This window comes from Arvicanthis niloticus, chromosome 5, assembly GCF_011762505.2.
Source record: "Arvicanthis niloticus isolate mArvNil1 chromosome 5, mArvNil1.pat.X, whole genome shotgun sequence".
NCBI lineage: Eukaryota > Metazoa > Chordata > Mammalia > Rodentia > Muridae > Arvicanthis > Arvicanthis niloticus.
In genome coordinates, this window is record NC_047662.1 from 74714536 (window position 1) to 74730501 (window position 15966).

Consider the following 15966-nt stretch of genomic DNA (forward strand, 5'->3'; position numbering starts at 1 on the left):
ATTTTGCTTATGTGGTGGCTGGTTGGTTTGGGCATCTTAAGTCATGTTGAGGTTGTTTTCTTCTCATTGATTCTCTCTTAGGCTTTTATCAAACTCAGGTACAGCCATTTATTTACCTGTGTGCTTTGACTGCACTTGTTCTATGAACTAACTCATTTAGAAGAAACAAGGTTGCTGAGGAGTTGCTTCCTAAATACTTAAGCCCTGAGTTCTCCAACCACCTCTACTTTGTCAGGCCTCTGAATGAGATTTTGGGGGCCTAGCATTCCTCATCTCAAGTTCTCACTTGTACAAATTGTTATAGACAAACTGAAAACTCTCAGCTTATTAAACTTCCATGTCCTATTGCTAACAGTGAAGGTTTGTTTTCTGAGGTAATAAGATGTTTCTTTGAGTATGTGGTCAGAAAAAAAAATAACCAACAATTTTTATTTTTAATTTGAATGGCAATCTACAACAAAATCCAGAGATACCCCTACAAACAACCCTTTTCTCTGAACATGGCAGAACTACAACATGAATTTTTCTTTTTAACCAAGTTTACTTACTGTATTTAGGTACTGCAGAAGCCAGAGGAGAATGTTGAATCCCCTGACACTTGAGTTATAATCAGTAGCAGAGTCCTTTGGAAGAGCAGTAGGTACTCTTAACTGCTGAGCACCTCTTGATTGATTTACTGATTAATTATTTGATTAATAAATCTTTAGATTTTCTTTGAGGGATTGTTTCACTGAAGTTAAAAAAAATAACCTCAGAAATGTGGATCCCAATTTGTAAGTCTCACAGAAGATAGAATGTAAGTGATAGAATCACACCACAGTAAGAAAGCTTTCCACAGATTAATTTCTAACTATACTAAGGCTACAATAATTTTCCCAGAAATATCTGTATAGTGTGATGCATAAATGTATACTCTAACAATTTGGATGGCCTAGAATAATCTGTAGGCTTAGATTTTCAAAACCTACTTTAATAAGGGTTCTTTAATGCTTTATCCTTCTTTCTAGCCCATCACCTACAAGAGGAAGTAGAAAAAAAGAGTGAATAGGAAATGGGGATTATGGACCTGTTTAGAAATAGACCAGCAGTCCAGTCCTCTATCAAAACAACAACACTAGTCAGCAGCTGAAAGAAACTATATGTGAGGCTCCATGGATGCAGCAAAAAGTCATTGAAGTATCACAAGAAACTTTTTAGCAAGTTACTCTCAGTGAAGTAACTAGTGAAGACTTATAACACGGGGCAAAGCCAACCAAAGCCAGAGTGTTGTCAGCGAAAACTAGTGATGTGTAGCAAGGCAAACCAAGAAACACATGTATAATATCCTTGAATCTCTGGATGATGCAGACTCAAGAGTTAGAAATTTCATCTTGAGAACCTTAAGAAAAACAGGCTACTATACTGTAACTCTATCTAGTCTCAAAAACAACTGGGGGAAGTAGTCTGGTCAACAGCTGTAAGCATAGACCATAACATCATCCTTCAGCTGGATTTATGTCATAAGAATGAAGGAGAAATGATCTGAAAGCCTTCATATTCATATATCATGATAGGGAGCATATAAGAAAGTAGAATTTGTAAGATCTTGAATGAGCTCTGTTATACAATGGGCAACAGGATTCAAATGAATTGTCCTCTTCCACTCCACATAGCTACATCCTACTTTCATACTGTCCCATTTACTCTCTACTTATCAGAGAAATGGACTCCAGCTTTATGGGGGCAAATGAGTGGAATGTAATTTCCAAAGGGAAATACTTGGCTCTAAGTGGTAATTAGAGACCTTGTTGCCAATCCAATTCTGGGGCTTCAGCAATGGAAGGAGAAATGAGCAAGTTTCTCTGAGGACTCATAATACTTTAAAAGTAATGTTCAGAATGTGCAATCAGGAAAACGCAAATCAAAGCAGATTTGAAATTAAATCTTACCTCTGGTAGAATGGCTATGAACAAAAGAACCAAAAATAATTGCTGGGCAGGGTGTGGGGAAAAGAGAAATCAAAGACACTGTAGAATTGTAAATTTGTGCACTTATTCTAAAATCTCATCAGCATGTACAATCCTCAAAAACAAGCAAGCAAACAAGCAAACAAACAAACCTACCACAGAACCTAGACATACCACTCCTTGACTTATTTCTAAGGAATTTGACATCCAACACTTCAGATACTTTGTTAGCCTTTTTTATTGCTGCTCTATTCATAATAACGAGAAAATAAAAACAAACTAAATATCCTTTAACTGATGAATGAATAATGAAAATATAGTACATAAATACCACAGAATACTATAATAAACTATAAAAGAAAAATGAAATCATGAACTTTGAAGACAAATGAACAGACCTACAAAAGATCATACTAAGTGAGGTAACTCAGACTGAGAAAACCAAACATCTCATATTCTCTCTCACTGGAGGCTCCTACCTCTAAATTTTCAGATGTAAGCATATATTATGGATTAATTGCTAAAACCAGAAATGCAAAAAAAAAAAAAACATGGCAGAGGTGAATAGTTGGATATAAAAATGAGGGGAACAAAAGGGTCTGATTAGGGAAATAGGAAAAACAGAAATGGTTTCACTAAGGATAGGGGAAGAATATAAACACAGAAAAAGAAATAGGGAGGGTAAAATAGCAGTTAAAATGTTTGAAAGAATTACAAGGAATCATAATATTGGTTATCTACCTAAACAATTAAAAATATTAGGTGTGTGTGTGTGTGTGTGTGTGTGTGTGTGTATGTGTGTGTGTGTGTGTGTGTGTGTGTGTGTGTGTGTAGTATGTGTGTTATTTCATGAACATTTCCCAACTAGGCCAACAATGATGCTTCCAAGAGCCAAAAGCAACCTAACAAAGATCCCAGCACTAAGCAAAACAAGTAGTTTTTTGAATTGTTGGTCAAGGTTGTCTGAGAAATTCTGAAAATATTTGAAGCTATTGTTATTACTTTTGGTTGCTCTCTTCCAGCAAAGGTGGAAGAAAAGTCCATACTGCTGATGACACCATGCACTTCAGATACAGTGTCCAGATACCCCTCAACTAAAACTGACCTCAAAGTTCCTTCCCTCAGGACTAGCTTTCATGGTACCGAAAGCATTATGGAACCTTCTATAGGTGGAAAGCTACAAACAGTGCAACCCATCTATGGTGCCTATGAACCATAACAATGACCAGGAAGAGAGAAATCATATTTGGTCATCAAAACCCAGCTAACAACTGAGTGCGATTAAAGTGATAGATCTGCTAATTTACTAAACAAGCATGATCCCTAGATATACTCTAAGTATTTGTTCTTATACCCACAGATAATGTAGACCTCATCCATCATTAATGAAACAAATCTTTGAAACGAATGGAGTTGATTATAGAAAACCACAATTGATCAACATGCCAATTTGTGGAGCCCAGTCCTAATGGATGTATCTCCAAAACAACAGCTGCATCTAAGGCCAAGGAACATTGTGTGGAAAGATTATAAGTGCCATAGGATCAGGAGATTTGCTGTGAGAATGTGTTCTTAATAATATAAACTATCCATAATGTCTTCCAAAACGACTGCCTTAACATCAACCTAACAAAAGCAGCAATAGATATGCCAACTTGGATGAGGGAAATCCCACGAGGCCTCAACCCTACCTAAAGAACTATAACCAAGTAAAGAATACTACCAGTGAGAGAAATTATTGTCTCCAGGGAATAGCAACTACTAAATAGTCAGTCCTGAAAACATACATATAAGTAACATTAATTAATCTAGGTAAGTTATATTTAGGAATATATATGTATATACATATACACATGTAGTAAGTTTTTTTTAAAAGGAGTCCATGAATTTGAATGAGAGCAAGGAGGAACATGTAGAATGGTTTGGAGGAAGTTTGGGTAGGGAAAAGATAGAAGTAATTATAATCCCTAAATTAAAAAAATGAATAAAAAACTTTTACATGAGAAAAAGTTTATACCTCTAAATGGCTGCATTAAAAAAGAAAATTTTAATTGAGTTGATAATATAAATTAATAATTTGGAGACTCAAAAGCAAACAAATTCAGACTATTACACTATAAAAATATGAAAAATCAGAGAAGAAATTAATTAAATAGAAACAACAATAACAACAGTGATGATGACAACAACATAGTAAGAAAAATTGTTTGGTCATAAAATAAAATTCCATTTGCAGACCGATTCACAGCAGAATTCTATGGGTGTTTTATAGAAGATCTACAACCAGCCCATTCTAATTATTTAAAGAAATTAAAATGAATAGAAGCAGAGAGAACAATGATCCTTACATCAACTCTCGTAAAGACACAATAAAAAGTATAGTACAATATCCCTGATGAACATAGATGCAAAAAGCCTCAAAATAATGAAAGGAAGAAGTCAAAATATTACTATGATGGTATACTTATGTGACCCCAAAAATTCTACCAGAGAACTCCTACAGCTGATAAACAACTTCTACAAAGTAGCTGAATATAAAATTAATTCAAAGAAATTACTTATACAAATGATTCATGGGCTAAGAAAGAAAATAGGGAAATAACACCTTTCACAATAGTCGCAAATAATATAAAATACCTTGGTATAACTCTAACCAAACAAGTGACAAGAACTTCAAGTCTCTCAAAAAAGAAATTGAAGAAGCCCTTAGAAAATGGAGAGGTCTCCCATGCTCATGGATTGGTAGGATTAACAGAAAAAATGGCCATCTTACCAAAAGCAATCTACAGATTCAGTGCAATCCTTATCAAAATTTCAACACAATTCTTTAAAGTCATGGAAAGAGAAATTCTCAAATTCATATGGGGAAAAAAAAAACAGAATAACCCCCAAAATCTTGAAAACTAAAAGAACTTCTGGAGAAATCACCGTCTGTGACCATAAGCTGAACTACAGAGCAATAATGATAAAAATCTCAGGGTACTGGTACAGAAACAAATAGGTTGATGATTGGAACAGAAGAAAAGACAAAAAGAAATAAGCCCATACACCTATGTACACTTTTTTTTTTGACAAATAAGCCAGACCCATACAATGGAAGAAAGGAAGCATCTTCAAGAAATGGTGCTGGTTTACCTGGCGATCTACATGTAGAAGAATGCAAATAGATCCATATTTATGACTATGCACAAATCTCATGTCCAATTGGATAAGGGACTTCAGCATAAAACTGGAATCTAATAGAAGAGAAAGTGGGAAATAGCCTTGAATATATTGACACAGGAAAAAATTTTCTTAACAAAACACCAATGGCTCAGGCTATAAGATCAATAATTGGTAAATGGGATCTCATGAAACCAAAAAGCTTCTATAAGGCAAAAGACACTGTCAATAGGACAAAATGGCAGACTACAGATTGGGAAGAGATCTTTACTAATCCTACATCCAACAGAGGACTAATATATAAACCATATAAAAAAAAACTCAAGATGTTAGACTCTAAAAAAACAGATAACCCAATTAAAAATGGGGTAGTACAGAGCTCAATTGGGAATTTTCAATATTGGAATATTGAATGGCCAAGAAGCACTTAAGGAAATATTCAATATCAGGGAAATCCAAATCAAAATGACATTGTGATTCCGCCAATCAGAATTGGTAAGATAAAAAACTGAAGAAACAGCTGATTCAACCATTCTGGAAATCAGTCTGGTGGTTTCTCAGAAAATTGGACATAGCATTACCTGAGGACCCAGCTATACCACTCTTGGGCATATACCCAAAAGATGCTCCAACATATATCAAGGACACATGCTCCACTATGTTCATAGTAGCCTTAGTTATAGTAGCTAGAAGCTGGAAAGAACCCAGATGTCCTTCAACAGAGGAATGGATACAGAAAATGTGGTGCATTTACACAATGGAGTATTACTCAGCTATGAAAAACAATGAATTTGAGAAATTCTTAGGCAAATGGATGAAACTAGAAAATATCATCCTGAGTGAGGTTACCCAATCACAAAAGAACACACATGGTATACACTCACTGATAATTGGATATTAGCCCAAAAGCTCTCAGTACCCAAGACACAACTCACAGCCCACATGAAGCTCATGAGCAAGGAAGACCAAAGTGTGGGTGCTTTGGTCCTTCTTAAAAGGAGTAACAAAATACTCATGGTAGCAAATATGGAGATAAAATGTGGGACAGAAACGGAAAGAACTGCTGCCTGGAGACTGTTCCACCTGGGTATCCATCCCATGTGCAGTCACCAAAGGCAGAAGCTGATGTGGATGCCAGGAGGGGCATGCTGACAAGAGCCTGATATAGGGTCCCCTTAGAGGTCTGCCAGCACCTGACATATACAGAGGTAGAGGCAGATCCTCATAGAAGCAGGAGGAGGAGCGATGGAATAGGGAGTTTCTGGGTAGGGGAAAATGGGGAAAGGGGATAACATCTGAAATATAAACAATATATCCAATAAAAATTAATTTAAAAAAACTCTCAAGCAACAGTACATGGGGCAAGGATACAGAGAAAGGGGAACACTCTTCCATTGTTTATAGGATTGTAAGCCTGTACAACCATCCTTGAAATCAATTTGGTAGTTTTTCAGAAAACTGGAAATAGTTGTATCTGAAGACCCAGATATAGGATTCTGGGCACATTCCCAAATGATTCTTATCACAGTACAAATACATGTTCTCCACTATGTTCATAGCAGCTTTATATGTAATAGCCAGAACCTGGAAGCAACCCAGATGTCCCTCAAGCAAAGAATGGATACAGAAAATGTGGTTTGTTTATATAATGGAACATTATTTAGCTCTTAATAACTAGGACATCATGAATTTTGCAGGTGAATGGGTGGAAGTAGAAAATATCATCCAAGTGAGATAATTCAGAGCCAAAAGAACCAGTATGGTACATATTCACTGATAAGTAGATATTAGACAAAATTATAGAATACCCATGATACTCTGCACTGACCCAAAGAAGTTAAACAAGAAGGAAGGCCCAAGTGAGGATGCTTGCATCCCACCCAGAGAGGGGAACAAAATAGTCACCAGAGGCAGAGGGAGTGAGTGTGGGAGAAGGGAGGAGAAAGAAAGAGGGGCAGGGGCAGGTATGGGGAGAGCCAGATGAGAGGCCCCAAAGTCCAAGGGAATGAATAGAAACAAGTAGCTGTCCATTGTGGGGGATATAGGAATCTACAGGAAGTTTCAGAAACTTGGGATGAGGGTGGCACCCAGGAGTCATTGCACATGATATTAGCCAAAATACCCAACAGTGGGGGTATGAAACCTCAATAGACAACCTCCAGTAGCTATACAGTATCCCCAGTGGATAGATGCAGACATAAATCCACCTTCAAAACTTTTGACCCCAAATTGGTCCTGTCTAAAAGAAATACAGTGACAAATATGGAATAGAAATGGAAGGGATGACGGATTAGTGACTAGCCCAACTTGAGACCCATTCCACAGCCAAGCATTTATCTGTTACACTATTGCTGATACTATGTTGTGTTTGCAGATGGGACCCTAGAATAGCTGTCCTCTGAGAGGCCTTACCCAGCAGCTAACTGAGACAGATGCAGATACTCACAGCCAAACATTGGGTGGAGGTTGATGGAAGAGTTAGGGGAAGAGTGAATCCCTGATGGGGATAGCAACCCCACAGGAATATTAACAATGTCAACTCACCTGGACCTCTGGGAGCTCACAGAGACTGACCCACCAAGCAAAGAGCATACATGGGCTCTCTGAGGTCCCCAGCACAAATGTTGCAGAGGAGTACCTTGTCTAGCCTAAGTGGGAGAAGATGTACTTAATTCTGTAGAGTCTTGATGCCCTAGGGTAGAGGGATACTGGGGGGCACCCTCTCAGAAGTGGAGTGGGGGAGGAACTCTGTGAAAGGGGACAGAGAGGAGGCAGCATTTGGGATGCAAATAAATAATAAAATATCCTATACTCTACAAAATTGGGAAATCTAAATGGAATAGAAATAATTTTCTTGATAGATACAACTTACCAATGTTAAATCAATATCAGATAAACAACATAAACAGACCTATAACAACTAGTGAAATAGAAGCAGTCATTAGAAGTGTTCCAATTAACAGAAGCCTAGGGCCAAAAGGTTGTGGTGAATAATTTTACCAGGCTTTCAAAGAAGAGCTAATGTCAATACTTCTCAAATTATTCCAAAAATAGTAACTAAAAGGTTATACCCAATTCATTTTATGAGGCCACATAAACTGCATGAAGACTCAACAAAGAAAATTACAGACCAATTTGCTTCAAGACTTATATTGATGCAATGATACTGAATAAAATACTCACAAACCAAATCTAAGAATACATTAAAAAAAAATCATCTACCATGATAAAGTAGACTTCGTCCCAGAGATTCAGGGATGGTTCAACATATGAAAATCAATCAATGACACCAACCACATAAAGAAAATGAAAGGAAAAAAACACATTATCATCTCACTAGATGTTGAAAATTCTTTGACAAAATCCAACATCCCTACATAATAAAAAAATGTAAAAGAGATTATGAATAAAAGGGACATACCTAAACTTAATAAAGCCACTTACAGTGAGCTTTATAGCCTATATTAAATTAATTGGAGAAAAACTCAAAGCAATTTCATTAAAATCAGAAACAAGACAAGGGTGTCCACTCTCTCCATATCTACTCAATATAGTAATTAATTGATGGTTTAGTCAGGGCAATAAGACAACTAAAAGAGATCAGGGGGTTATAAATAAGAAACAAGGAAGTTCTAGTATTATTATTTTCAGAAGAAATGATAGCCTACACAAATGACCCTGAAAGTGTTGCTAGGAAGTTGATGAATAAACACTTTCAGCAAAGTGTCTGGATACAAGATTAACTTTTTAAAAAATTCAGTAGCCCTCCTATATATAAATAATAAGTGAAGTGGGAAAAAATCAACAAAACAACGTTCTTCACAATAGCTTCAAATAATATAAAATATCTTGAGGTAATTCTAACTAAGCAAGTGAAAGACTTGAATAACTAAAACTCCAAGTCTTTGAAAAAAGGAAACTGAAGAAAATATCAGATGATGGAAAGATTATCTATACTCATGTTTTGGTAGGATTAACATAGTAAAAATGGCCATCCTACCAAACACAATCTGCAGATTCAATGACATCCCAATCAAAGTTCCAACCCAATTCTTTACAGAACTTGAAAGGACAATTCTCAAGTTCATATAGAAAGAACAAAAAGCCAAGATAGCTAAAACAATCCTGTACTGTAAAAAAATTTCTGGAGGTGTTACATTCCCTGATTTCAAGTTGTACTATAGAACTCTAGTAATTAAAAAAAAAAATCACATGGCATTGGCATAAAAACAGACATGTTGATCATATGCTCAGGCTGTCTCCACTCCATACTTGCTGGTGTGCTTAAGTGGTCATCTTACAATATAGCATTATTAATATTCTCAAGTCCATACAAGCTGTACATTCCCAAATGCCCTTCTTGTCCTTCATCAGAGATTGTGGCTTGCCACATGGTTCCAAGCATCCATTTCTCTCCATTATCTTTTCAATACTGGGGTTTCCATGGCAACCAGGACCATACCTTTACTATGACCTCTTTTGGTCTCTTTTATAGTGCCATGCCTCAGCTTCTTTCCATGATTCTTTCAATCATGAGATCTCTATTGCAACTATAGCTGTACCAATGGCCTCTCTTGTTACCATGTCACAACTGCTCCCCATGATTTACCTCAGTCTGGAAACGCTCATGCCACCAAAACCAGTAACACAAAGGATACTCTCACACATTACCAAGATTATCTGTTAGTATGAGATGCAACCTTTGCACCATTTGGAACATAAGTCTTTGTGCTGACCATGAAGACAAACACTAGATTTCATCTCAGTGTTGCTGGTTTCTCTTTAATCATAGCTAATTTTTCAGTGCCATTTAATCAGCCTTCAATGTCCCAGTAAAGCAATATTTTCACATCAGTAGTCTTAGCCTTTTCTTAAACACAAGTGATTCTTTAGCTCTTGCTAACCAGGAAACCATAGACTCTTCATTCAAAATATCATATGAATAGTGTTAGTATAGTCTTTAAAGACTCTCAAATTTTCCCCTGAAACTTCACAAACCAGGTCTTCCTTCATGTGCATTAGTCTCAGCATTGTCTTCTAAGTTCCCACAGCAATCTGTTAAGCTCTCAGTGCCTCAAACTTCTAAACAATCCCACAATCCTACAAAAAACAACATGGCTAAGTCTTCAAAGCATTATCATGTTATCCTTGTCCTGATTTTTTGCTTTAGTTAAATTTTTTATTCCTATGACAAAACATTATGATCAAAGGGAATTTGAGGAGAAAAGGGCTTCTTTCAGCTTACAGCTTATAGTCTCTATTGAAGGGAAGTGAGGGCAAGAACTCAAGGGAAAACTAAAGTTGAGGCCATGGAGGCACTCTACTTACTGCCTTGATCTCAATGACTTCCCCCATTTGATTTCTCATACACCTTAGGACCACCTGCCAAAGATGGTACTGAACACAGTCAGCTAGGTCTTCCCTCATCAGTCATTCAAACAAACAAACAAACAAACAAACAACAACAACAAAAAACTCCCACAGATTTTGTTATAGCCCAATCTGATAGAAGCATTTTTCTCATTTGCAATTTCACCTTTCTGGATAATCCTAGCTTGTGTTAATTTGAAAAAAACAACAGACAGACAAACAAACAAACAAACAAACAAACAACATTAACAATAAAACAGCCAGCACAGGGTGGGATAGATTTTAATAGCAGGCTATAATTTTCTGAGGTACCTGTTAAAAAATTGCACATGTGTGCCCACCCCCGTGTGTGTGTGTGTGTGTGTGTGTGTGTGTTGGATACATTCTGGAAGAGATGAATTAGACAAAGAATCATGTCTCTTATGAAATTCAATATCTTCCTCACAATGCCTATAGCGAGTGACAAGGGATTCTAGAAAGAAGTGATGCTCACAACATCAGGTTTTAAAGTAATTACCAGATTGAAAACATTATTACTTTTTCTTTTTGAGTTTGGGTAAAAGAAAAAAATTAGTACTATCCAGTGAAGTTGTTAGTGTAATTTCAGTTTCCAAACACACCCATTTCTCTCATCCCCACTTGAGACTACAGACAACTCCTTAAACTATACTACCAACCCCTACAATCCAGAGGCAAGCATTTAAGGTTAACAGACATTTAACCACATGATTTCAAAGCTCTTATTCCAACAAGAAACATGAGAGCAAGCAGGGCAGATGGAGAGAGTCTCTGCCAGCAGTTGAATATATGAGTGTATGGGAGCCAAGGTCAGAGAAAAGGGGAAATGATTTGTAGTTCTCAGGGACAGAAGCTGCCATTCCCATATATTCCTCACTACCCTTATCTCCAGAGATGTGCAGCTTTGTTAGGAAACACAATTATTTTTGAATCTTTTGTAGCAGAAGTAAAACCATAGCTTGACACTTACATTTCATTTGCTTGAAGATGGACTTGTTAGGCTCAAGCCAGTGCTAGAGAGAAAACAAAAACAAAACAGAGATTGTTGGTGTGAATGGAAACTCCTGAAAAAAAAAAAAAGCTACCTTCAGAGACTGATAGATTAGAACTCGGGAGACTGGAATGTTGTAAGTCTAGATGCTAAGTACCTTACACTGGGTTAGTTCTAGCCCCCCAGAACAGCCATTTCTTGCCCACCTCTGAGTCTGAGCTAACATCTGGAGTGTAGTAGAAACCTTTTAGAATCTATTAACTTAGCAGACAATTATCTTTCTCCAATCCAAAAGCTAAGAAGGTCATCAGATCACATCTTGGGCCACTAGAAAAGCTTGCCTCACCTCATTGTACCTGACTCTCTGGTGTACTCACTGACATATTTTTGAAGAGCTAGTGACCTAAAAACCCCAGGATGACAGAGAAACTGGACAGGAATGCTTGACTGATAACCCCTGTAGATGTTTCTGTTGAAATCAACAGTCCAACCACCCAGCCTCACCTTGTTATCTACAACTTTAAAACTGTACATTGGGAAAAGCTTAATTTGACCCAGAGATGTTAGACTCCACTTTCCAAACCCCAGCCAAGGATATTCCACTTGGTTAGACACTACTAGAACTCATAGCCCCTACATATTCTCAGAAAAATAATAAATAGCCCACAGTTAACATCTACAAGTTCCATACCCTCAACCCTCTCATATAAGACTGCTGCAAAGATGCCTTGAGGGCTTAACCTCCATTACAGCCCAGTGGATGTTGTCCTTTGTTGTTCTAATTAACGTACAGTCGGCTTCTGTTAAGGTTGGACTTGTGCTCCCATTTCTTCCCCAGTTGGTAAGTCCATTCCAACCTAATACTTTGGGAAACAATGAGGGGTTTCAATGGCTCCTTCCCAAGTTGACTGCTTTCTTTATCTTAATTCTCTCCTTGTCCCAATCTCCTCAGCACTCCAAACTCACTATGGGCTAAAATTCCAATGGAACAACTCCTTTGGCCTCCCTCTATATGAGCAGTCTAAATTCTAATGCTGTAATAATTTCCTGGTTTGGGAGCCTTTATTGATTCACGGGTTAAAGTCGGGTTTTGGCTCCTTTTCTTCCTTTCCACTATTGATCTAATTCTGTTGTCCCTCTCACTTCCAGAGTAGAAGCTTTTGTACCATTTAACCACACTGAATCCATTCCCCATCCAAATAACAAGGTAAGGTTCAGGTTCAGGATAGGTGCTCTGGACACACACCATATCTTGGCCCATGTGGCCCTCTGGCTTTGCCCTCCAGGTCAGTAGAATTTTGAACCTCATGGGTGCTTTCAGATTCCCACATTTGGCTTTGTCTTCCAAGTTTTAAAAACTGAATACTCATTCCAGCTCCCTCGTCACTCATTTGCACTTTCTGGCGGTAGGTGATAACTTATTACCAGAAAGAAGCCTCACTGTTATCTTGCCTATAATGAGGTCCAAGATAACCATTGTCCCAGACACTTTGGGTTGTCTGAAAACAAACCTCAAGATGTTACTGTACTGAGATCTGAACTTAATACATCTTGGATAATACTTTTGTGTTTCTGTGTCTCACTGACTCAGACAACTTCAGGTGACAGAATGACAAAAGGTGGGAAGAGTTCCACTTTCAAGTCTGTTTTACATCTTCACTCTGATCCTTTGCTATTTCACCATTTCCACAGTTTACCAGTGTAAACTTCTAAACCTAATTCTCCAAACCATTTCTCGGATGCTAATCTGGCTACTGGGCCTCTCTCTATCAAAGTAGAGCAGCCACTATGGTCAAATTGTCTTGTGCTGTTGAATCTGAGAAGCTGGCCCTTGTCTATGGGACTGGCCTTCCCACTTCAGACTCCAAGCATGTTTTTCTTAGAATGGCCTCCTGGGTCAAATCTCTGTCCTGGGTCAGGCTAGTCTTTTGATTCTGTGACCCAGAAAAGGAAATGAGCCAGCCCTAGAAACAAAGATTCATAATCCTAACAGGGACAAGAAGCTGTCAATGAAGAGCCACTACAATATGCTCTGCTGGGTGTTAATGCTTGCCATTTCTTCTTGGGGTCTCTGGACTCATTATACTCTGAAGTAAAAGGTCCCCCAGTTCTCCTTTGTTGCTTACGTGTTTACTTTTGGTTCTGACCAATCTAACAATATGTTTGCCAAAGATATTTGTGTTAAGCCTCCTTTCACATGAGGATTGTAGAAAACACAATTGGAACAAACAAAATAATGTTCATATATTGGCTTATTAATACATGTATAAATATTATATATATTTATGCATGTATTAAATATTTTATATATGTACTGTCCACATGCAACTATGGTTTGTTCTTTCACATCATGTCCTTAGCACAAAATTGACTTATAAATGAATGTTCATGTAAACTAACATTTGTTAGTTGTTAACGTGGCTCCACTTCATTTTTTTTTCATAGTAAAACTAAAATTAATAAAAGCAATTATAATAATAATGAAAAATGATAATAATAATAACTCAGTACCAAGTTAACTTATGAAGATAGTCCTAAATACTTCTATTCCTTTTGTGGTGAGAGTTGTGTTTCCATGTCAAAAACATCTTGAGTACAGGAAAGTCTCTTTTATGGGCATCTGCCCACACTATATTAGTAAGAAAAAAAACAGAGAAAATTTACCAAGGTTTAACACTTCATTCTAGCCCCTTTTCCCAGTGCAGTGGTTCTTCTTGCTTGTATTCTTGCTGAGGCCACATAAGTTTAGCTGGAATTTGATCTCCTTGATGAAGAATGTTATGGAAAACTAACTCTATTCTAGGAATCTGGGATCAAGATGTCCTTGATAACTTATCTTAGCTCATTTAAACTGTTTGCATGCTCAAAACCTCCTGGTGCAACTGCTAACTGACATACCAGGATATGGATTTTGCCTTTAAAAGCCCCTTGCTCTAAATGCTCAGGATTCATTGGGATCCAAACTACTGAGTGTAGTCCAAAATGGCTGGGGAATAAAGACTTTCAACTGTCTACAAACTGTGTCTGAGTGGTCAGTTTTTGGTGGACTCCCTATAATACTTTCTGTCTTCCAGTAAACATCTGTGCTTTGCATTATCTTCATTGTTTAATGTAAATTCATGCTCAGAAAATTAAATAAAAGCATTGATTGAGACACCAAGTGCCCTTCCAGAATTTCTCCTTATATAGGGAGTCTTATTCTGTTCTCACAACTACTTATTTGCTAATCAGAAATCTGTGACTCTTAATCTGAAAAGATTTGTCTCATGTTACCTAGCTAAATCATAATGGAATTCCAGAGAGAGAGAGGGTCATTAGCACCCTACTGATCAGTATGCATAACAAGAAATATTCACTTTGATGAATATTTGTTATTTTTTCAGGAACTGAAAAACTGAATGGCTAAATAAGTAGTTTTCAATCTAATATGTCAGATCTGTAAAGTCTTCTAAAGCAGTAAGGAGATTTGTTCAACTCTTTCAATATTATGGGATAATTCTTCAAGAGAACAGGCCATGTATTTACTCATATATAGTCAAGCTTCTTCAAAAGAGCAAGTTTCTTCACTTCTAACCAAAATTATATCAGCTTGTTTTTTTTTTTTTTTTTTTTTGAAACCCTTACTACCACATAATAAAACATCTGGAAATATAATTCATCTTATCATTTAGCATCTATGTAACTTTGTGCAAAAATATTCTCTGCATCTCAGACTCCACAAATCTAAGGTGAAAATCCACCTAGCATCAATGTCTTAAAATTGTTATCAAAATCATAAATGTGCATCTCACAGCTGCAGTGAAAAAACACTACCAAAGGTTTGGTGCTGTTGCCCTTGTTTTCATTATATATGCATAATTTAGTTGGTAGGCACCATCTTTCACTGGGCTGCATGGAAGTGAATAATAAACAGACTGTGATTAAATCACTTTGGGAGAAATAAGCAGATTAATTTAGAATTGTGGTCAGGAGAAAAATAAAAACAATCAGAGGCCTGCCCATATTATTGTTTCATAATGACAACCACTAGTCATTTTGCCAGCCTGAAATATATAAATAACATTTCCAAGCTCTCTTTGCTTAGTATCCTTTGAAGTCCCAGACTACCCTTTCTGAATTTGAACCCACTGCTCTATGTCTCTCTTACTCAGGGAATTGACAAATCGTTGCCTTTCATGTACTGTGAAGTTGCTGCTAGTACTCATTGAAGGCTCAAAGAGAATGAATGTCATCTGGGATTGGCTATGTATGCCAAGGATAGGGAGAAGAAATATTTAAGGAATGCCTTCAAGGTCCTTACCATCTGTGCCCTAAATAAATTATTTATTCTAAATGAGCTGGTTTCTTCATTGCTTTAAGAAATACACCTCACAGTTTCTTATCAGTTCCTATTTTCTTTCTTTTCAGGTTCTGTGTATTACACTTACTTATATAGTGTGACCGATATTTACTTTTTTACGGCAACTATTCTTTCCCAAA

The 15966-nt window shown here is 37.0% G+C and overlaps 1 protein-coding gene across 7 annotated transcripts in view; it reads right to left on the minus strand.

Annotated features, from left to right (window-relative positions):
* Nucleotides 1-15966, minus strand: part of Frmd3 (FERM domain containing 3) — a 185033-nt gene that overhangs the window by 105757 nt on the left and 63310 nt on the right. For 6 of the 7 annotated variants that reach the window (XM_076934765.1, XM_076934766.1, XM_076934767.1 and 3 more), the window contains one exon: nt 11467-11509. In XM_076934765.1, coding sequence (XP_076790880.1) covers nt 11467-11509 — 43 coding nt within the window. Of the gene's footprint in view, nt 1-5081; nt 5183-11466; nt 11510-15966 lie in introns of all 7 variants that reach the window. The other variant, XM_034503056.2, reaches the window with a different exon arrangement.